General features: G+C 37.8%; 2 protein-coding genes across 2 annotated transcripts in view; both read right to left on the reverse strand.

Annotated features, from left to right (window-relative positions):
• The window catches only part of TMEM30A (transmembrane protein 30A), a 31,200-nt gene extending 19,970 nt beyond the window's left edge, over positions 1-11,230 (reverse strand). The window contains exon 1 of the mRNA XM_010586685.3: positions 10,899-11,230. Coding sequence (XP_010584987.1) covers positions 10,899-11,135 — 237 coding nt within the window. The 5' untranslated portion in view covers positions 11,136-11,230. The remainder of the gene's footprint in view (positions 1-10,898) is intronic.
• Positions 11,231-21,618: 10,388 nt separating this feature from the next.
• Positions 21,619-23,540, reverse strand: part of FILIP1 (filamin A interacting protein 1) — a 236,788-nt gene continuing 234,866 nt past the window's right edge. Inside the window, exon 7 of the mRNA XM_064288095.1 lies at positions 21,619-23,063. Coding sequence (XP_064144165.1) covers positions 23,023-23,063 — 41 coding nt within the window. The 3' untranslated portion in view covers positions 21,619-23,022. The remainder of the gene's footprint in view (positions 23,064-23,540) is intronic.

A 23,540-nucleotide genomic window follows, 5' to 3' on the forward strand; every position in this document is an offset into this window, starting at 1 on the left:
ACAAGTATGATCTTGTAGTATATAATGGCCAACTTCAATAAACCTTCAGACTCATAATACCATTCAGATGAACAATAAACTCTCACTACACTGTTTTAAAATTTGATTATACCCATTGGGTATGATTAATTAATTCATTCACTCATCTAAACATCGAATCCTTATTAGGTGCCAGGTACTATGCTACAGGTTGGGAATATAAAATGGAAAAATATATTGTCCATGCCATAAAAAACTAGTAACTACAGATCAGTGGGATAGAAAGTCAGGTTAATTAATAATTTTAGGATAGAATGTAATGACAGGCCACAAACCAGACTCATGGAACCAGAAAAGAAGCGTACCTATCAGGTGGGGAAAGGGAGGAATCAGGGGAGACTTTCTGTAGTGTTGATAGAACTTAAATTGAAAAATACATAAAGTTGGTAGAATAAAACAGTGAGGGTGAGGGAAAAGAAGTTTAGGTTGATTACCAGGGTTTCTGGCTTGCAAAACCATGTTGATGGCAATGGCATTCACTCTAAGACAGACAGGCTCAGCACTGTGTTTCATGGTGTTAAATCAGGGGTCACCTCTCAGTATTCCTCAGCAGCAACATCTGGTATGGTTGTTCACACCTTCTTCCTTTATTGAAATTGGTTTCCAGGACACCACACTCTCCTTGTTTTTCTCCTACCTCACTGGCTGCTCCTTTTCAGTCTCCTTTGCTTTACCATTTCCTCTTTATCTCCCCAACGTCTAAACACTGGAGCGACTCGGGGCTTTGTTTTCATCTTCTCACCTTCTTTGATGGATAATCACTCACTCGATTTCATCCCATCTTAGGCCTTTATGCTGATTAACCATGAAAATGTGTAACTCCAGCCTGAACCTTCCCTTTGAACTCCAGACTCATATTCAACTACCTACTTAATTATTCCAACTTAGACGTCTAAAAAGCATCTCGAACATAACAAGTCAAAAATTGAACTCTTTAGCGTCTGGGGACTTAAAAGCTTGCAAGTGGCCATCTAAGTTACAACTATCAGTCCTTCTAATCTGAAGCAAAGGAGAAGGAAAAAAACTAAAGACCCAAGGGAACAATTAGTCCAAAGGACTAACATGAACCACAGCTCACACAACCCCAAGACCAGAAAACCTAGATGGTGCCCGGTGCCCGGCTACCACTACCGATTGGTCTAATGGGATTACAATAGAGGGTCCTGGAAACAGTGTGAGAAAAAATGTAAAACAAAAGATCAAATTCACACAAAAAAAAGACCAGACTTACTGGTCTGACAAAGACTGAAGGAACCCCCGAGACTATGGCCCCCCGGGCACCTTTCTAACCCAGACTTGAAGCCATTCCCGAAGTTCACCTTTCAGTCAAAGATTAAGCAAGCCTATAAGACAAGGAGGAATGTGCTTACCAAATGGGCAATACCTTCCCATGAATAAAGATGAGAAGGTGGGAGGGGACAGGAAAACTGGACGAATGGACACGGTGAACCCAGGGGGGAAAGGGAAAGGCGCTGACACAATGTGGGACTGCAGCCAGTGCCATGAAACAATTCATGCATAAATTTTTAATGAGAAACTAATTTGCTCTGTAAACTTTCACCTAAATCACAATTTAAAAAAAAAAAAAAAATTGAACTCTTTATTCTGCCCCCTCCCAACCTCCTACCATGCCAAAAGCTTCTTATCCTCCAGTCTTTCCCTCCTTGATAAATGACAACTCCATTCTTCCAAAACAGGCCACAATATTGTGACGTTATCTTTAATTCTTTACTTTCTCTCACATCCCACATATCCACTGCAAAATTCTATTAGATCTACCTTCATAATACATCCTAAATCTAACTGTTTTTCACCACCACGGCTGTAACCATTCTACTGTGACCACCATTTCCTGCTTGAATTATTGCAACAGCCTCTTCGTTGGTTTCCTTGTTTCTTTACCCAGGCAATATTCTCCACATCATGGCCAGAGTGATTCCTTTAACCATGAGTGATGCACATATCTGTGCAAAACCTTTTGATGGCTTCCCATTACATTTAGTGGAGAAGCCAAAATCTTTATAACAGCCCCTGTGATTTGCACTCCACTACTTTATGTCTTTAGAGTCCTGGTGGCACTGTAGTCAAGAGCTCAGCTGCTAACCAAAAAGTCGGCAGTTCAGGTCCATTAGCCGCCCCCTGGAAACCTTATGCAGTAGTTATGCTATCCTACAGAGTCACTATGAGTTGGAATCAACTCTGCAGCAATAAGTTTGGTTTGGAGTTTACTTAATCTCTTTTGGAAACACTGGTGGCATAGTGGTTAAGTGCTACGGCTGCTAATCATAAAGGTTGGCAATTCGAATCCACCAGGTGCTCCTTGGAAACTCTATGGGGGCAGTTCTACTCTGTCCTATAGGGTCACTATGAGTCGGAATCGACTCAATGGCAACAGATTTTATCTCTATAGCCTCATCTTCTACTGTTCTCCCCTTCTCCCCAATCTGCTCCAGCTACACTGTCCTCTTTGCTGTTCCTCAAACATTCTACTAAACACATTCCTTAGGACTTTTGCTCTTACTATTCCTCCTGCCTGAAACATTCTTCCTTCAGATATCAATATGGCTCACTCTCTCATCTCCTTTAAGTCTTTACTGAAGTATCACTATACTGAGGCCTTCTCTGACAATCCTATTTGAAACTGTAAACCATCCCTCAGCCCTCCTTTCTCTTATTTTTCTTCATAGCACTTTTCAGCATCTAACATTCTTCAGATGAGGGTTTCCAAGGACAACAGGAACTTGGGTTATGAGTTATAGAGATTTGGGAATCATTAGCATGTAGGTGGTAGATGAAGTCACTGTTAGGAGTAAGCACAGAAACAAAGAGGAAAGGACCAAGGACAGACTACTGAGAACCACTAACACATAATCAAAGAAAACAGGGAGATAGTGATGGAGACTAAGAAAGAGGCAGAGAGGAGGTAAAAATCTAGTAGAGAATACTGACAACGATTTGGCATATGGAAATAATTCATGTCATTAGGAAAGGCAAAATGGTCGGTCAGAAGTTGTTGTTGTTAGCTGCTGTAGAGTCTATTTCGACTCATGGGGACCCAAGAGCGTGTCAGAGTAGAACTGTGCTTCATAGGGCTTTCGAGGCCGTGACCTTTCAGAAGCAGATCATGAGGCCTGTCTTCTAAGGTGCTTCTGGGTGGGTTTGAAACGCCAATCTTTTGTCTAGTAGTTGAACACTTAAGCATCTGTGCCACCAAAAGACTCTGGTAGAAGACAAGTGCAGTGAACTAAGGAATGACTTAAATGTGAGATGAGAATAGATATCAACAACAAATGTGGAATCCCTCTTTTCAAAGAGAATGTGTGGAAAAGAGAAATACAGATAAGCACCTAAAGGAAACAAAACAAGAGGTCACAGTGCTAGGGTTTCAATCCAAGCTATGTGACCTCACGCAAACTACTTAACCTCAGATTCAATTTCCTCATTAAAAACAAAAAAATGGAAAGAACAATTACACTACTCTTACAAGTGTCACTGTATCAAACTGCACATAATATATGCAAAATTCCTAACAGAGTAAACACTCAAAAAATGTTAGCTATTAGTATTTTTGTTAGGAGTTGGAATTGACTAAACGGCAACACGTTGAAGGAGAATCAAGATAGAATTTTTTCATTTTTTTAGGAGAAACCAAACACATTTATATTGCTGAACAGACATGAAAAAAAGGAGCGTTTGAAGAAAACAGAGGAAGGTGATGATATTCAATATTCCTTCTATAACTTGTTTAAAAAAAAAATTTCAGCAAAGCTACACACCTGATTTGCTTTTCACATAACAAAACGCCTTTTATTATGAAATCAGGTTCAGTTCAATGCCATAAGCAATATAAAAATGCAATCATTGTTAACTCAGTGTCTAAACTACTACTACTACTACTACTAAACTCTCACATCTAAATGACCTAGGTCTAGTTGCCATCCAGTCAACATACAATATCACTACCAGATAAATCTCCCTATAACTCTATGTCACAGATACTGCTAACAGCCACCTACCCCACTTTCTGTTCTACCTTTCTTCCACAGTATAAAACTCTCAATTATTAGCTGAGAACCTTGTTATCAGAATAGACTACATTTCCAAGCGTCCTTTGCAGCTAGTGTAGACTTGTCACTAAGTGGAGAAGGTATGTGGCAGCTTCCAAGAACCTTCTTTAAAAATGTCTTTATTCCTTTCTTCATCAGTAAGGCGCCTGACCACTAGCTGAAAGGTTGACAGTTCAAACCCACCCAGAGGTGCTTCCAAAGACAGGCCTGGCAATCTGATTTCGAAAGTCACAGCCTTGAAAACCCTATGGAACAGTTCTACTCTGCATACATGGGGGCACCATAAGTAGGAATTGACTTGACAGCAACTAATAATAACAGCAACACCCCTTTGTCCTTTTGTTCTTCATTCTTCCACACTGTTGCCTGAAAAAAGATTTAATGCTGGAACTCTAGCTTCCATTCTGGACAGTGAACACAAGAGCCAATCCCTAAAAATGGCAGGGCAATAAGGTAGACAGTCAGACCTCAATAAAACAGCCTTAAAAACAAATAAATATAACAGTCTCTATAGTAGCCCTATACTGTTTTCCTAAAGGATTTTATGTGAAAATACAAATCTTAATTACTCATAGCTGAACCTAATCCTAGCTTATATGCACTGGTATCACTTCCCCAGTTTAATACATTATCAAAGAGCCAAGACTATCTACAACCTCGCACAGCTTATTTGCCCTTACTCCTATTTTTTTCTACATAGCTTTTGATTTCCTGCCGCCAGAACTTAGCTAATATTAATCTCCTTTATTGGCATGCATCCAAATTGTCCCCTTAGAAGTGCTATTTATCCTTCAAGATCCTACTGTGACCCCAATACTCCCCAGCATGTTTTCTCCTATTTCAAAATGGGTGACTGAGAGCTTGACATAACTAATGCCATGATGAACCTATAAGTTTTTATTTTTCCCCTGCCTGTCTCCTCCTTTACATACCGCTGTTGATGATTTTTGTTTTGACCTAATGCTAATGACTCTGTTCTTTGTTTTAATCTGATGGAAATAACTTTGTTTTGTTCCCTCCCACCACCTGTGACTTACAACCCCCCACAGGTAAATCAGAGCCCAAGTATCTGATATGCATATCTTTAGCCTGATAAAGAGATGTCCAGTATGTATCTCTTTAGTCTGATAAAGAGTCTTCCATCACTATCTTGTAATGAATAACTCCTCTGCCAGGCCATCTGCAGACTACACTTCTAACCCTTGTAATATTCCATATAAGATGTAATGTAAAATTGCTCTTTGGGACTCCACAGAGACAGCCTGTGTTGCTATCAGGTCCCGGGTGATGTATACATGTCCTCAGTAAACTTTCTCACTCTTTCTGATCTGGAGTATGTTCCATTGGCTCGACGGTTCCAGGGCATGGACCCTAATCGGGTAACACTACTCAAAACTCACTTGCTCCACAAAGCTTTCCATGGCCATTAGAGACATATGTGATCTTGTCTTCCTTTGAACTACCAAGATATATTCTGTCTGTGTCAATCATCTAGCAATGCTCCGTTTTCCTCCTATATGTACGTCCCATCTTCCCCTGCTCCCCCCACCCAATTTCAGGTCCCTTAGGAACAAGGGCTCTCTGTTAAAAAAGAAAGACAGATAAAAGAGAGCACAAGAGAGAATAAACAAGGGCCCGGTCCTCGAACTTTTTCCTATCCCCCACTATGCCCAGAACATCACCTTGTAAATAGAAAATGCCCAATATTGATTAAAACTCTTGATAAATTTAACTCAGTTTATGAGTTTTACCCACAAATAACAACTATGTTCTTCATCAGCTAAAATTCAAGGTTAGCCTGACTTAATGTCCAGATTGTAATAAAATCTGTTGGGTGCAGAAATCTATCAGATTTCAAAAAGCAAAGTTTATTCTAAAGTTAACATAATTTATCTTAAAAAGAGGCTACCAGGTGGAAGAGAAGCTACAGTTCCCTCACCTTTAAAATTTAATGTTTACTAAATGTCAAAAGCATGTAAGGCACAATGCAGAATACAATGACAGTTGGAGACCTGCCCATTAGCTTAAATCCAAAAGACAAAAGAACCAGAGGCAAAATAGAATAGCAGATGTGGATCAGTAGATGAGTTTAAGAGTGATCATATTTCTCAGCTTTGTTTTGCTACCACTGTAATTGTTTCCCTAAACCAAACTGGCATTTATCCTTAGCAATTCTAAAAATATACCCTATTCCTAAGAAACAGACTCTGAATTTAACGCCGTGGGAAAGGAGGAATTTGAAGGACATGCAGTTTTTTACACTGCATAGAAAGAAACCCTGGAAAACTTCCATTTTTGAATGTATATATCTATCCGTCTTAAAGGAAATCAATATAAGATTTAAAGAGGTCACTCAACAAAATGCTGAGTAATAAGGTAAATCATTTTAAGTATTAATCAGATTAAGTTAAAAATGGTATTTGAAGTACCCCCTTGAACTGATTATTTCACACTAAAGAACTTATCAGGAGTCCCTTTTACAGACTGCAAAGAAGACAAAAGATTAACTAAAGTAAAAATTTTAATAGCAACTTTCTTTAGTCTGCTTGAATTTTATACGACTTAACCTTACCTTAGCTGACACTAAGGGTAAATTTAGCTAAAGTATTTTATACTGACTAAACTCATACGGTGATGGTGGTGGCGCACACACCACTACCAGGGATTGTTACACCTACCTTGAATGTTACTGATGATTACAGCTTAAGTTAAACACAGCTATTTTTCTAACAAATGCCAAGTTTGCCAGTATGTATCTTTAAAAATCTAAGTCAAGGGTAGGCAATTTTTTTCTGTAAAGTGCCAGAGAGTAAATACTTTCAGCTTTGTGGACGAAAGGGCAAGACTGAAAGTATGTTGGTTCTTATATAACAAGAGAGACTAATTTGCACAAATTTTTATTGATGAAATTCAAAATATAGTAAGTAAAATATTTTGTAATATAAGTATACTAATAAGAATAAAAGAATTTTCATTTCAGGGTGTAATGTCACATAACTGGGGTTCAAAGTTAGTGTTCCTACCATCAAGTCTGGGTTTGGGTTTTTATCATCAAGACAACTGCAAAGCATTTTCACTCCCTGAGGCATACAGAATCCAAGTTATATAGGAGTAAAAATAAATAACAGTGTATATAAGAAACCAGGAAGAAAAAACTGAGGAAGGTACATGATATAAGATGAAGAAGAGAACTGGCGAGTTCTTAATCAAATGGGGTGGGGGGCTAATCTACTAGGTTTCATTAAAGCACATCTTGAACACTTTTGGCAATATTAATTTGAAGTAAATGTTTTTAAATTAACTGAATATTACTCTGGATTATGTTCTCATCCTATTCTAATCATAATTTAAATGTATATAACTTCACACTGATAAATGTCTTTGCAAAAGTTAATAACCTTGCTCCCTACATTTTTCAAGTGAGTTTCAATCAATTAATATCTCAGCCTCACCAACAATGGCCCTAGACCACAAAAACATCACCACTGCAGCAGAAAGATATACCTGACACCTACAATTGCCAAATTAAAGGAAATACTCACTCTTTACTCCTAATCATAAATGAAGATAATATTTAAAATATTTTCTTATAAATGATACAATTAACAATGGTAGTTTTCTAATAAGCAAATTTTATTTAGGTTACAGAAAAAGTCTAAAACCAACTAAAAAAGATATATAAACCTAACAAGGAAGGGAAGCATATGGCCAAGTATAAGTATTAAAATAAAAAATCTCTTTTTCTACACCTTTTTTGGGGGAATGCAAGGCACTTTATAAGAGTAGTAATTTTTTTAGTATTAATACTTCTGGGAGTTAGGTGAAGAACCAACTGATTTTTGTACCAAAAGTTTTGATTTCTGATCTTAGAACTTTAAGATACGTTACAAAAGCATTTTGATTGGACAAGTCTCCTTTGCCCTAGTAATCTGATATAAATACAGCAAAGAAGTTTCTTAAAATTTTGAAAAATGAAGAAATAAACTAAAAAGGTGTGAGTAACTTATAGGCTGGAAGTGAATGTTGGCAAGAATTTCTCAATACTCGACTACTTTTAATAACCCTCAACATATTTTAATCTAAACTAGTGGTTAAAGGATAGAGAGCTGGAGGAAACATGCGTGTTTTGGAAAAGCTCCCCAGGTTCTTCTAATAACCCCAAATCCAATTTAGAATCACTCTATACATTTTTTTTTCTATACATACTTAACACTCAAAAAAAAAAAAAAAAAAGGATTCTATTTGCACAACTCAATGTCAGTGTTGGTGTAAAATTCCCAGTCATTCCTAATTTTCAGTTCTCTGGTTCCAAAAGCAATAAAATTTGAAAATGAAGAGTTAAAAAAATTACATTTAACTTGGAAGTCAAAATTTTAGAGCTGAACAGCATTTGAGAAATCATCTAGTCTGAATCTTTTGGCTCTTCAAGTAAAGAAACAGAGACCCCAAAAATGCACCTAAGACCACATACTAGACAGGGACAGAGTTCGGACTTCAACTCTAATGCCTTGACTCTAACTTGAGTGCCGTTTTAAGTGTTCAAGCTGCTACATCCTCTTCAGGCAACCTGAAATCAGAATTGTACATGAGAACTATTTAAGAAATGTCAATTTCACCTACTACTTAGTAGGAAGAATTACATTTTAGTTCAATATGTGAAAGTTTTAAAGAAAATATTTATTTTCATAGTATAGTAAATATTAATAGAACTTGAGTTCTGATAACCTAGTAAATACCCATTCATATAAAATGCCAAGTTATTGCTCCTTTCATCTTAATATTTAAGAAATTTAAATAAGATGATTCAAATTCTCATGTTAAGAAATTCTTTTCTCCTACTTAATTACTAGCATTGTAGTAAGCAGCTTAGCGTAGTGAGAAACTTTTAAGTCTAGAAATAAAGCATATGGGTTTATGCCTCAATTTTATAATACTCTTAACTGGCTTATCAGCAAATCTCAACCTCTGGCTCCACTTCTCATTGGATTAAGGATCATTGTAATAACAGTAACTACTGTACAAACAGTCTCAGGCATCTTACCTACAGCGTTTCTAATTTTCACATCTTGCAAGATGGCATAATTTTTACCTATTTCGCAAATGAGGAAACTGAGACTTCAGAGAGATTAAGTAAATTTTCCAACCAAACGAAGCTCTAAGCTTGTTAGTGGCTGAGCCAGGAATTAAAATCAAACTCTGCCTGACTCCAGAATAAACCCCATGGTCCTTATGTTCCACCCCTTTGCCCATGTCTTGAAATAATGTGTGATCCTTGTCCTTAGGAAAATAAAAAGTACTACATTTGCAGAACTGTTAGGGAGATAATGAAAATACATCAAAAATATATATATAGTGACTTTCTTTAGTTACTAAACTAAAAATGAATTTTTAGTAAAATATTTAAAAACTAAGTTATGCTATAGATACTATTCCTGTTACTGTTATTAGCATAGAAGCACTGTACAATAAAAAAAATACTGATCTCGCTTTTAGTGCTAACACTGTAAATCAAACTAGAAAATAAGCACCTTTATTCCTACTGCAATAGTTGAAAACAAAATTCCTCTGAAAGCCCCATTAAGTCACATACGTTAATTTTAAAGTGTTTAATAAAACCAGAAAAAAATGACAAAATCTGATAGAACAGAAAGAGGGAATTCAGAAACTTTGGTACCAGTCCCTGCCCTTTCAAATAGATAAAAAATACTCTCAAACATGCAAAAAAAGAGGATGAGATGTTTAATATTGGACACATATAACGTCACTGTAAATCGGAATTGACTCCATATAAGGGGTTTGGCTTGGTTTATACAAAGTATTTACATTCTAGTGCTAACCCACCTTTACCACTGCAGGTGAAAATACTGTTACTGTTACCCTACAGAAATCAAGATGTTTCCCCAATACAAGGCTCTCTGTTAAGCCATAAATTACATTAAAAAAAAAAAATTGCCGTCGAGTCGGTTCCGACTCACAGCGACCGTGTAAGAACAGAGTAGAACTGCCCCACTGGGCTTCCAAGGAGCGCCTGATGGACTCGAACTGCCGACCACAATTATTACATTATACCAGTAAAATGTTCGGTAGACAGTGTACAACTTAACCCCCGAGTGTACTCATTGGCGCTTTTTGAAAAGTTTAAAATCTAGGAGGGAAAATTAGGACTAACGTGGAGCATGATAATAAACGCTGTCTAAAAAGAAAACCGTAAAAAGAAAACCAGAATTGAAGTTTCAGATTACTTATTACCTACAACTAAAAACATTCGAATTAGCTCAAAATAAAAAAATGCCGTGCATTCTTCAGTCATATGTCCTAATCCACGACCTGGTAACATGACAACTTCGTTACATAGAAATCATCAACACCTCTATGCCTCTGGGTCCTTTTCCTCACAATGGCCAAAATGTTCCTCTCCGTTTCCTGGAAAAATTCCCACCCTGACCATGCCAATTCCCTTGGATTTACATCTAGATATAACTTTTCTTTTCTACCTCCGTTGGACAACACCCCCCCCCCCCGCCCCAGAACCACACAAACTGCTCACTGAACGCGCTTTCTTCACCTGACCTACCCTCTAACTGTAAATCGTGAGCAGGAGGAAACTAGAAAAAAACTGCAAATTCAGAAAACTCGCCGAAAGAGAAAGAAAAAATAGAGGAAGAGAGGTAAAGTGTGGGGAAGGGCGGGCCCCGCCTGTCCACCTCTAGAAAGCCCAGGAAAGAGTAAGGCAGGCGGCAAGCAGCCGGCCCCCAGGCAGCGCCACCTCCCGCCGCCGCTCACTCCCCTCACCTCGATCTCGCGGATGTTGTTGGAGGTGACGAAGATGCCGATGCCAATGGGGATGAAGATGAGGCCGATGATGAAGAAGGTAGGTAGCACCGTGCCCGCCGTGAGGATGGGTTGCCAGGCGGGCAGCCGTTGTTGTTTGAAGGCCGTATTATCCGGTCTCCGGTTCTTCGCGGCGCCCCCGGGAGCACCCGGGGGCCCACCGTCCACTTCATCCTTCGCGTTATAGTTCATCGCCATCGACCCGCGAGGCGCGCCTCAGCGACGCGCAGGGGGATCGCCCAGGGGACCCGCCTGCTGACCCTGACAAAAGACGCGCAGGCGCCGCCGCCGCAGCCGCCGCCGCCGCTGCCCCCGCCGCTGCCGCCGCCACCACTGCCACCACCTCCGCTGTCGAGGCGGAAGAGGCGGGACACCCTTCCGCAGGCTGTTGCTGACCGGAAGCGGGAGTCGGTTGGGGACGCCAGGGTAAGAGAGAGGAAGGAGGGAGAAGACTGAGGGACAAGGGGAGGGGATAGGGGAAGAGGATAGAAGGGGGAGGGAAAACGCGGACGCACCTTGATCATCTGCCCTGTGACGACAAAGTGAGGGCCTCAGCCCACAGAGCGCGAAGCTACGTTAGCGCATGCGCGGCCCTGAGGGCGAAGACGCTTGGGCGCTTGCGCCATAGAAGTGTTTTCGCTTCACTTCCGGACGCCTTTGTTCGTACACACCTGGCAGCGGCTGTGGTTATCATGGTGACGGAAAGCCGTTCTAGTTCGCCAGCCGTGTGCTCGGTCTGAGCCACCTCCGTCGGCCCTGAAACTGCCAACAAAGAGGTCTTTCTGGTGGCTTCAGCACCAGCCAGGTTTTTGCTTTTACCTCGATGCCCTCTCTGAAGGAAGTTAGATCATTTAAAAAGATCACAGCAAGGGAGCTTGAGCCTGGTGGGATTAGCAGTATTTTTTTAGGTTTTAAAACTGTCACCTCTAAGTAAACCGCCACTCACGGTGCGAATGTGAAGACCGAGTTCCGTGAGGTGTTGTCCTTTTGTCCTAAAGTCAAGAATAAATAAATGTGACTTGGTTAACCTTATTATCTTGCCTCTAATTGAGCTATCTTCACCTATTTTTCTACCATTAATGGTCCTCTTAGAGGGTTTCCTGGTGGCGTAGTGGTTAAGTACTACGGCTGCTAACCAAGAGGTTGGCAGTTCGAATCCGCCAGGCGCTCCTTCGAAACTATTGGGAAGTTCTACTCTGTCCCATAGGATCGCTATGAGTCGGACTCGAACTCAGGCAGTGGGTTTGGTTTTTTTGGTCAAGGGTTTCCTTTTTTTCCTTACTCTGTCCGCATTTCTCTTTTGCACATTGATTTAAGGAGTCTTTTTTAATAAGCTGTAACTCTTTTTAGACTCCTAATAAGCAAAAAATCTCAAGAAAGTATGTTGTTAGGTGCTGTCTCATGCTCACAGCGACCCTGTGCACAACAGAATGTATAACATTGCAATAAATTGTAGCATTGAAATAAAAAGAAATACTGTGCAGACACCTTAAAACTGCCAAGTATTTAATGACCCAAGGAAATTCTCAGGATATAAAAAGTGAATAAATCAGGATACCACGGTAGTATAGACATATAGAGCCCAACTAAAAAGTAGATAGTGGTAACTTCTGTTGACAGGATGGGCAATGTTTCTCTGTTTCTCTGCATCTTTGCACTTCTCTGTATTTTCCAAAATTTCGGTAATAAACATATATTATTTGTAATTTTTTAATGTATATACAATCTACATTACACTGACTTCTTCGAAATCAGACCAGAGATGAAATTGCATTATCTGAAAACAAATGCTCAAACTTTCTTTTTCTTAAATAAGGTACAGGTAAGACTTTCGAAAGGAAATTAAGGGAAAGGGAAACTAAAGGGTGTTTGATCTTCATAGTTTGCATTTAAATTTTTTTCTGAATGACCACATGTCATAAGATGTGAGCCAATCGAATATCTGTTTGGCAGGTTTTGGAGGCATATAAGGCTTTTTTTTTTTTTTTTTAAAGGCTTAGTGCTCTCTACTGACTTGCTTGATCTTGATCTCACATGACTTAACAGCGACTCCATGTATAATCAGAAGAGAGATTGTTCTCTCCTGCACCGTCCTCACAATTGTTGCTCTGCTTGACCCCATTATTGCAGCCACTGTGTCAGACCATCTTGTTGAGGGTCTTTCTCTTTTTCACTAACCCTCTCTACCAAGTATGTCTTTCTCTAGGGATTAGTCCCTTCTGATAACACGTCCAAAGTAAGTGAGATGAAGTTTTGCCATCTCGCTTCTAAGGAGCATTCTGGCTGTACGTCTTCCAAGACAGATTTATTTGTTCTCCTGGCAGTCCATGGTATCTCCATTATTCTTTGCCAACATCGTAATTCAGATACATCAATTCTTCTTTGGTCTTTCTTATTCATTGTCCAGCTTTCGCAGCATACAAGGCATAGAGTTTCCAAGGAGCACCTGGTGGATTCAAACTGCTGACCTTTTGGTTAGGAGCCATAGCGCTTAACCACTACACCACCAGGGTTTCCATCTGTAGCATACTTAGGTCTATATTTCATTTGATCCTTCAACCTCAGGCTCAAATGAAAAACAACCCAGCACAGTTGATGGGGAGGGCATGGAGTCCTTTTATTTCGCTGAGGTCTGTTGATTAGTAAAAATACATATAATAATATTGGGCATAATGTGAAATTATATAGCATAAGGCAAGGTTTTCTCCCCATTTCTGCCTGTATCATCATACTCAATAAATGTGATAGTTCTTAAGCAATTTGCTATTCCAGCATTCCATATAAATGGTCTTTTCATCAATCTTTTTGTATTTGTCTTGAGTGATAATGGTGTATTGATCTGCTTTCCTTTTTCTTTAGTTTTGTATGTTCATAGGAAAGATTAGGTAACTCCTTGTCTTTTTCTTTCTTATTAGAAACTCCATTTTGACTGAAACATGGCCTTGTAGAACTGAAAGCTTCCTTAGACTTTTGTCTGAAATTTTCATTTTCAGGTGAGGGCCAAAGGGATGAAATTACTTTCCCAGATCTCTTGATATCCCTCCAGTTCCTTTCCCAGTACTCTACCCTGCCACCACAATATGCTTTTTTACCCAGCTAACGTGTTCTTTCACTTCTACATCATTATCTCAGGGGACTTAGATTTTTGTGATTCCCTTGGTCACACATTATTTTATGATAGTCCTTACTAGGTAGTTTTTCATTTACAGTTGAAGTAGGGGTTTAAAAAGTGTTGTCTGGGGCAAGAAAAGAGAATGGTCGTTCTCACAATGTATTACCAGTATATGCATTTTCAAACTGTGGTTGCTAGGAGTGACTGATGTGTGTGTATGTGCATGTGTATGTGTGTTAATGATACATTTAGATTCTATTTGTGTTATTTAAATGATTGTTGGTTTGCTGATTCCTGGTAAATGTGGAATTTATATCTAAATAAAAAAATAGCATTTATTAATTCTCACTACCAGGTCACCACAGTAAGTGTGCAAAGAATGCATGAGCCCCAATATAAAAGTAAATCCAAAATGACAGAACAGATGCAGACCCAACAATCTGAAAAGGTACATGTATGTAGCTTTTGGAGATTTTCATTTCTTAGTTCAATTGCTGTGTTTAAGCCACAGAATGAAGTAAACAGGAACCTTAAGAAAAAACTATAGGATATCTTAAGCCGTGAAAAGTAACTACTGAATGACTTGGAGAACTAAAAAAAGGAAACTAAAACTGGCTTTTTTTACTATTTTACGCTCCAGTGATGGTTGGTTGTGTGATATTGGTGATACTTTAGTCCTTATAGTTTCTAATCATATTCAAACCACTTCTTACCTGTAGCATGATGATGCTTAAGGAAGTTGAAGACCGCTGAGAAGAGTGCCATAGTTTTAAGAGAAACTTCTTTGTGATTGGAAATAGTTTTCAATCATTACAAAAAAAAAACCAAACCCGTTGCTGTCAAGTTGATTCCGACTCATAGTGACGCTATAGGACAGAGTACAACTGCCCCACAGGGTTTCCAAGGAGCACCTGGTGGATTTGAACTGCTGACCTTTTGTTTAACAGCCAGACTCTTAACCACTATGCCACCAGGGTTTCCTTTCAGTCATTAGATAGTATTTTTACTTGTGTATTTTTGCAGCAAAAAAAATTTTTTTCTCTAGTCAATTAATCAGATTACCTTGGAGAACTTTGGTGGGACTAAATGCTATTTGTTTTTAATTATCTCAGGATTCTTAGGAGAGTGATAACAGAATTTCATAATAAAATTAATTTTTTGCATTTATTGCATCAGAGATTGATTCAAACGGATTTTAAAAAATTGCTTCTATTAAAATTGACCTTTTCCTGATTTTTATGTAGTATATTTATTGAACTCTTCTGGCTAGGCATTTAAGAAAATCCTTTTGTTCTCACACTGAGAGATTGTTTGATCAGTCTACGGTTATTAGTGATGTGATGAGAGATTTTGCAAGTCTTTGAATAACCATAGTCAGTTTCAGAAATACAAATCAAACTGGCTATTTTAATGGTTAGTCTCACTAGAGGTAAGAGCAATGACACCAAAATTCCATAGAAGACTACCTAAGAGTTTTGTTTTGAGAGGAAAAAAGATTTCCATTTCTCATAATTCTACACTTTTGTTAAATGAAAGAATATAATTCTAATGAGACCTCAGACTACCTGATTTTCATTCCATAGAATGTTTCAGTTGATTACATCCCTGTGGCATGTATTTTTCCAATTAAAACACCAAACCAAACCTGTTGCCATCAAGTAGATTCCCACTCATAGCAACCCTATAGGACAGAGTAGAACCGCCCCATAGGGTTTCCAAGGAGCACCTAGTGTATTCATACTGCCAACCTTTTGGTTAGCAGCTGAAGCACTTAACCACTACACCGCCAGGGTTTCCAGTAGGTACCATCAATTATAGATAATGTCTTCCCTTCAAATATGATGTAGCCATCTTTAGGTTGACAGACAACTGACATCTGTTACAGATATTATAGTGAAATTAATTATTTTTAAAATGCATGAGGGTGAAGGAGAATACTTGCTTATTCTATGACAATCATCAAGAGATACTGGAAGGTAGGTCTAAGAAATGTAAATCCTCTACAGAATGTATGTTTGGACTATTTTTATACTTACTTTAAACTTACATTTTTCTATTTTTCCAAGTGTTAAATTATTGGGAGTCCCGGGGGAGGGATTTTATTTGTTTTTTGAAACAGTTGGGTCACTACTACCTATGATTTTATCTATTTTCTTAAAATAACTCCAGGGTATTTTTGAAGGATGGCCCTCACAAAATAGACTTAATTGTGAAGTCAACTTTTGTTGATTCTCAGAAGTGAAACATGCTTTTTAGTTACTGGAACTAACCAGTCATGACAACAAAGACCAAGACCTCTCATGACCTCCCTCTGACCAGCACACTTTGAGGTACATGGTCGGGGTTCAACAAACTTCCACAACATCGTTTTTATTGTCAGTGAATCTTCTGGAAAGAATAATCTGGACTAACTACACTTCCTCAACCCAATCACTTAGCAACCCTCTGTTCCCTGACTTCAGACCCCACTTCCACTGAAACTGCCTTGCTAATTCCCACTCATCCTTCAAGATTCAGGTCAGCAGCCAAACTGAAGAAACTTCCTCTGTCCCCTCAGGCTGAGCTGAGAGCTGCTCTCTGAGCTCAAGGCAACTTATATATGCTTCTATCCTTGCACTTACCATATAGTATTGAAAAATACCTGTTTACGTCTGTCTTTCCTATTAGATATAAGCTCCTCAAGGTCAGAACAGTTTTTATTCACTTCTATTTCTCCAACACCTGCAAAGTGCCTAGAACATAAAAGATACTCAATTTTGTTGACCTGACCTACTCTCAGTGAACTCACATTTTAGTGGGAGAGACAACTTGCCAACAAACAATTGAAATATAATGAGGTCAGTGCCATATAAGATGTGTGAACAAGGTAGGTGCTCAGAGGAGGTACCACACCTCATCCTCTTTATGATGTCAAGCTCTATAAACTGTGAGGAAATGGGTCCTAGGATCTGAATGATATTGTATTTCTCTACCCAGCAGAGAACAGGATCAAAAATAAAGAATGAACCTTATGCTGCAAGTTATATTAATGCCATGCAAGACTGTGTATCCTACATGATCCAAAGAATGTGATCATGTTCTTTCTCTCAAGCAAGATCTCAGCAATTTGCAGTTGCCCTGGGAACAGGTTTCTGGTACCCTCCATTTCTGGGTTTTAGTTTGTTAACTTATAAAGGTCGATGTCATATGACCTAGTTGCACCAATGCTCCTTGTGGGAACCAATACTTGGCTTCATGATGAAGGGAAAATGAATAACATAGCATAGACCATCCGGTACCCTGATAATAGGAGGGCCCCTTGTCTTTGGAGAGAGCATGCCTTCCCTTAGAATAAGTGATTGTTGAGAGCCTTATTTAATACAAAGGATTCTGAAAGGGAAGCAGCAGCAGCCAGAATAATTTGGTAAGGAAGATCTAGCAGAGAGTACCCTGGAAGGAGCAACTCTTCGGGGTTAGGAGTCAATAATTAAGTGCCTATAAATAGCCCACCACTTTGACTAAACATATGCTTTTTCTCAAGGAGGAGAAACAAATGTGTACTGAGAGCTGGAAAGGCTGAAAAAGAGAATGTGGTTGTGATCACGAAAAACATCTGTAAAGATTGGGGGAAAGGAGAAATGGCAGCTGAAGGAAGAGTGGAAAAGGCCTCTCCCTAGTAGGAATTATATTTCATTTTACAAACATTTATCCTGTGTCTTATATTCACTGTGAAGCATATACAAGTCATACCTTTAAGAAGCTTATGGTCGAACTGGGAGACACTGTTATGCACAAATGCCAGAAGCAGAATGGGGCAAGTGTAGGGAATAGGAAAGTGCTCCTGAAGAGGAAAAAAAAAATTCTCCTTAAAGATTTTTTATGTATGAAATACTGGTGATAATGCAAGGGAGATTAAGGAACAACTGGTTAACCTGAAGAGAGAGAGAGAGGAAGAGAGCAGAAATGAGGACTGATTCTCTGGGAACTGCAGGCCAGGGACCTGGGTTCCAACACAATAGCTGCAGATCAGGTTGCTATGTCTGGGACAACTCAGTCAGTGAGTATTGCCCAAGGTAATCCATTTGAAGGGAGGCCTCAGTGTTGATAGCTTTCATAGGTTCCTTGGGATATCATTAAAGACAAATTTCAATAGTGGATTTTAATGACACTCAAAAAAAAAAAAAAAATGTATGGTGCAATGTGCCCTACTGCCAAAAAGCATGGGGCCCAGGAAAGTTGCTTCTGTTTCCCTAACCAATGGAGGAGGAGCGTGTTGCTCATTAAGGGTGACTCTATCCCTGAGCTCAAGGGGATGAAGGTACAAAGAATCCATTTTCTCCTCCCTCTTCTTCCTGAGAGAGTAGACCTCAGCTAGTTGGTGGAGCACAAGTGGATGGGAAATGAAAAGAAAACAAAACTGGAGACATTTCCTTCCTTTGCAATTTTTATGACCGTGGTCTCGGTCCCCTGGGGATTGGACCAATAGCTTTCAAACTAAGCAGCTCAGGTGATTCATTTAATCTAACAGTGGTCAAGAGAAAAACCCATTTAAGCAGATACAGTACACTGCCTGTCGTAAGAGACCCCATGGAGTGTCTGAGATCCCCAGTTGCTCACTGACCTGCAACTCTCCTGCAGAAAACATCTTGGTTTTGACAGCCTTCTTCTCTAATTTTTTGATAGATCTATCTTTAAATAATGAATAGGAAAAACCCACTTCTTTGTTCCAAATAAGGCAAAACCAAGTTAGGGCTGGAAGTAGCTACGAGCCTACCAGTTCTGCCACAGAATTGATAAATAGAAGGCATCAGAGCACAATCCCACCCATACCCCCACCCAACTTTGCTGGAACCATTACCCAATTGGCTCTGCAAAGGCTGGGCTGTGTACTGCTGAAAAAACGTAGTAATGTTTGCTCTGCTAAGAAGTCTACCTGTAGATTGACAGCAGAAGCAGTGTGGGTGATATCTGAATGTCCATTGACAATGTGTTTGGTGAAGGAAAAGGGGTGAGTGAAACCCTTTAACCAGTTTTCATTTGTGGTGTCTTGTCATTGTCATCCTACTAAATAAACTATGATGTAACTCAGAAGAAAAGGCATCCCTCATTTTGGCAGACTCTAAAGCTGCCTGATTCTTGGCTTTTTGAGGGAGACCTAATTTCACCGGCCTCCAAAGCTGCTGTACTGCTTCTGCTTATGCACCATGAAAGTGACTATATTCATAGAAAATGTTAATTTTAAAGCAAACAATTTTAAATGAGAGGTTGACTACTCATTTTAAATGATTTTAATTTTATGAAGATTGTGTTTCAACTCAAAAAAGAATATTTCACAATGCTTTTATATTACAATTGTCCTTTTTCCTCACTCTGGTGAGATTTTAATAAACATGGTTGACTTGGGAAGAAACAGAATGTCTTGTTTGTTAAGTAATTTCGATAATCTGTAAAGAACTGGAAGCAGGGTATTACATATAAAAGACAAGTACATATTAGTAAATTCACTTGGCTTCAGTGAAAAATAATAAACTTTTCGTGTAATTAATAAAACTCAAACGAGACAAAATTAAGAGTGCTGTGAAGATAGAATGTCTTTCAAAACTACTGAATGCACTCTTTTGTTTTTTAAAGTCCACTAAGCCTACAAAAATTCTAAGAATATATGATCATACTGTAAGCCTCTTATATTGATAAAGCTAATGCTTGGTATTTTTAAAACAAAATCTGGATTAAATAAATGCTCATTTGTACTATTAAAAGAGCAAAAATCTGCCAATAAAAAGGGTAAAACTCCCAAAATAATATATCCAAAAATAACACCAGAAATGTCATGGCACCTATAACATTTTTGTTCAAATTTATGAATCTACAGCATTTTCCCTAAGTAACACTGTTATCATCACATCTTGTAATTATAGAGTAGATGCTGAAAATTTAAGAAAATAGATATTGATAGTCACTAAGACAAAGTTATTTCTACCAAACTCTCCCAATTTTTATAAATTTATTACAATTTTTGTTTTCGTCTTTACCTTCTAATTACTATTTTTAGCAGAGACGTGGCTCTGGGGGCCCAGAGGGGGACATATGCCTCAGGTGCCATTTGTGCTTTTTTTAAATTTCCATTTTACACTGTTGTTATTTTTAGATTTGCTGCACATCAAATTCATGAGCATGTCGTAGTTTGGCCATGTTTTTATGCATTTTCATGAGAATCCAAGCACAAAGGTACTTCATGGCCTGATACACACCACTTACACTTGCTCTGCCGCTGACTCTGAGAAGCTGTGAGTTATTTCCATAGTGTTGGTATCTCTGTTAACGCTCAAACTAGATATTCCACACCATAAACCAGTTGTTTTGTTTTTATGGTTGTCCTAGGATATAATGAATTCTTCATGTTTTTGGATATTCCAGGCATCTACTTCCAGAATATTTACTCTATCCACTATCTTCATTGGAATCCAATATTTATGAAATATGTTTTTTTAAGTCTACAGAAGATACCTTCAAAAAGCACTCTCAAAAAGAAAAGGCAAAAGTATGGATTAGTTCATCTGTGGCACCTTGAGCTGGAAGCACCGATTATGATATTTTTTTAAAATATTAAGTTTCAGGAAATATTTCCAATTATTTCATTCAAAAAATGATTCCCATTTAGACTGATGATTGGATATATATTTACAATAAAAGATGTAGAAATTATGTGAGCCTAGAATGGTACCAAGATTGCATGTAGGGCAATTTCTTCAATTAAATACGGATGTTGGGATATAACTACTTATGAGCTTGTTTGCTTATTCATTAGATACGGATCTAACTGTTCAGTTTTTCTGTTTTCTGTTAATTTTGCATATTCTATTGTTTTATTTTAAAATTAATCTGATTACTTTTAGTCATCTATGACTCAGCTCGATCCCATTTGGGTTAAGACACAGGACTTAATCATGGTGCTTAGACAAAAAAAGGCTGAGCATTTGATGACTCTGATTGCATCATCATTCTTCATTGCAAATACCAAATTTCATTAAAGCTCAGTAGAAAAACAACTTCAGATCCAAATATACATAAATTACTTGTAATGTTAAATTCAAAGTCAAGAAGTATTTAAAATCTTGTACTTTTCACTATTAGTGAAATAATATTCCCACGAGTTAAGAAAAAAGTTATTTGCCGCAAATGTTATCTGTGATATTTCAGAATATTTTTCCATCAGAGGTATAAACATTGGCAAATAAGCAACTTAACTGTAAGTCAAAATATATACCAATACTAAATAAAACCCTTTTTCAATTGAAAATGCCATTACAGCTCAGCATTTTTGGAAAACAAAACCCAGTAACGACAATTTAAAAAACTTTCACACATACACACCCTAGTTAATTCTTAATCAGTAACCAAAAGCTCTGTGGGTCAGGTGATGCTGTCACAATCATTCAAGCTAGGACAAGCCTATTCTAGCATTTCTCTTACTTAGGAAAATCCAAGATAATTTTAACATTAAACATAGTCATTTAATTTATAATACATACTGAATATGATTTATCAATTTCACAAAAGTATACTTGAAAACTTTTCCGGGTTACACAAGGAAGAAATCCAACATTAATTTTTCTGTTCCAGAGAGTCAGCGTGGATTCCCCTCTCTGAGTGCGGATATAGCCTGTACACCGGAGAAATAGGCCAACGGTCTTTCTTGTGTGGCTGTTAGTTATCCTTGTGACACTCAAAAAGCATTCTTTATTTAATCTCAGTAAAGTTATATGATTTCTGCAATCAGAAACTGAAGTGTCAACTCTTAATTTGTCTTGGTGTTATCTTTAAAGACTTTATTGAAAACATGTCCACATTAACAAAGACTAAAAAAAAAAAAAATTACTAGGGTTTCATGTAGGCTTCAGATGCACATTTTCACATACGCCTAAATTCAAAGCAGCTTTTATGTTGATAATTGAGTAATGAATCTTCTTGTTGTTTTAATCTTTAAAGAATATATTTTCCAACATGCTGGTATATGTGATTTTGAAGATTTGTCAAAATCATCAACTATCAAGAAGAAAAAAAATTTTCTATCTTAGAATGCCATTGGTGATTTTTTTTTTAATGCTGACATTATCTAAGTCAGTTTTTATATTCATGTGGGTAAGTTGTGAGAAAATCTTGATATCACTAGCCTTATTACCCATGTACTTAGAAGTAAATAATGCAAACAGAAATAATAACCGAGCTGTCAGTCTGAAACTGTTCCTGCAACTGTTATGGGTTAAACTCACACATCTCCTTTTATAAATTTGTTCTATGTGAAAATCAATTTATCCAGGATTTTGGCAACAGAAAACCGGAAACAGTAGCTTCACAATTTGGTTTTACGGATTTAAAATTAAGCTCCTAAGTGGAGCATTATTTGTGTAGTATAGAACCATCATCAGAACCATAGTATTATACAAGCAACGATAAAATCTTTTCCAGAATTTCCTGCTTCTAAATTTTACCTTTTGAATTTACCCCAGGAAATAAAGAATGTTGTACTTTATTTCCTTCAGAAATAACACATTAAAAAATGAAAATAATAACATGTTACCATCTGAGTGCAAAAAAATCAACACTTTGAGGAAATGACAGTGTACTCTACAGATATATGTGCCATAGACTATGAAAAAGGAAACATTTTAGGGGGAAAAATCATGTTACAAAGTGTATTATCAAAATAAATAACATAGCGTGTGCCCATGGACCTGAAAGCTTTGCAAAAGGAAGAGAAAATTCTTTTGGCACAAAGGTTGAATTGCTCTTGCTACCTATTTTCATATCAACAAGGCCATTTTAAGCTTTTACATTATATCTTTGGAAAAAAAATTCACTGGAATTAGTAAATTATTTCCAGTAATCAGTAGCATGGAGGACCTTAGTGATGATGGAAGGCTGTAGAAATACTATCCATTCACAGGGATCAAGAGGAAGTACACACACCCAGTATGTGCTTGGTTTCCGATTTCATCTGGAGTTCATACGTAACTGGTGAATAATGATGCTTTCTATAAAGAAAAGAAAGATATGACATTTTCATTTAAACTGGAACTGAAATTAGTAGTTTCTGTGAAGATCAATAACACGTCATTTCAAAAAGAGACCATGATGTTAAACAACAAAACAAACAAAAACAGATATGTACATGAGCCCAATAACTTTTCCTGCAGTGCTTTACTAAGGTAACTTTTTATCAGCATATGTGCTTTATCTCCAAGATTCTTAAAGCCCTTTAGAAACCATGTCTAATATTCTAACAATATTAAGTCAATTTTTGTACCCAAGGAAAGAACTGAAAATGGTAGTAATTACTACCTACAAGCCCCATAGTAGGAAACTAGACTGCTTCCTGTAAGTAACTCTGTTCCCCAGATAGCATTCTTTCTGTTCTGAAAAATATTTACACCTTTGTAATTTCTTATTTTATCTGTATGGATTTGAGTTTAATAAGGATATCCCATTATTCATTTTTAAGAATTCAGTAA

Source organism: Loxodonta africana, chromosome 1, assembly GCF_030014295.1.
Source record: "Loxodonta africana isolate mLoxAfr1 chromosome 1, mLoxAfr1.hap2, whole genome shotgun sequence".
Taxonomy (NCBI): domain Eukaryota; kingdom Metazoa; phylum Chordata; class Mammalia; order Proboscidea; family Elephantidae; genus Loxodonta; species Loxodonta africana.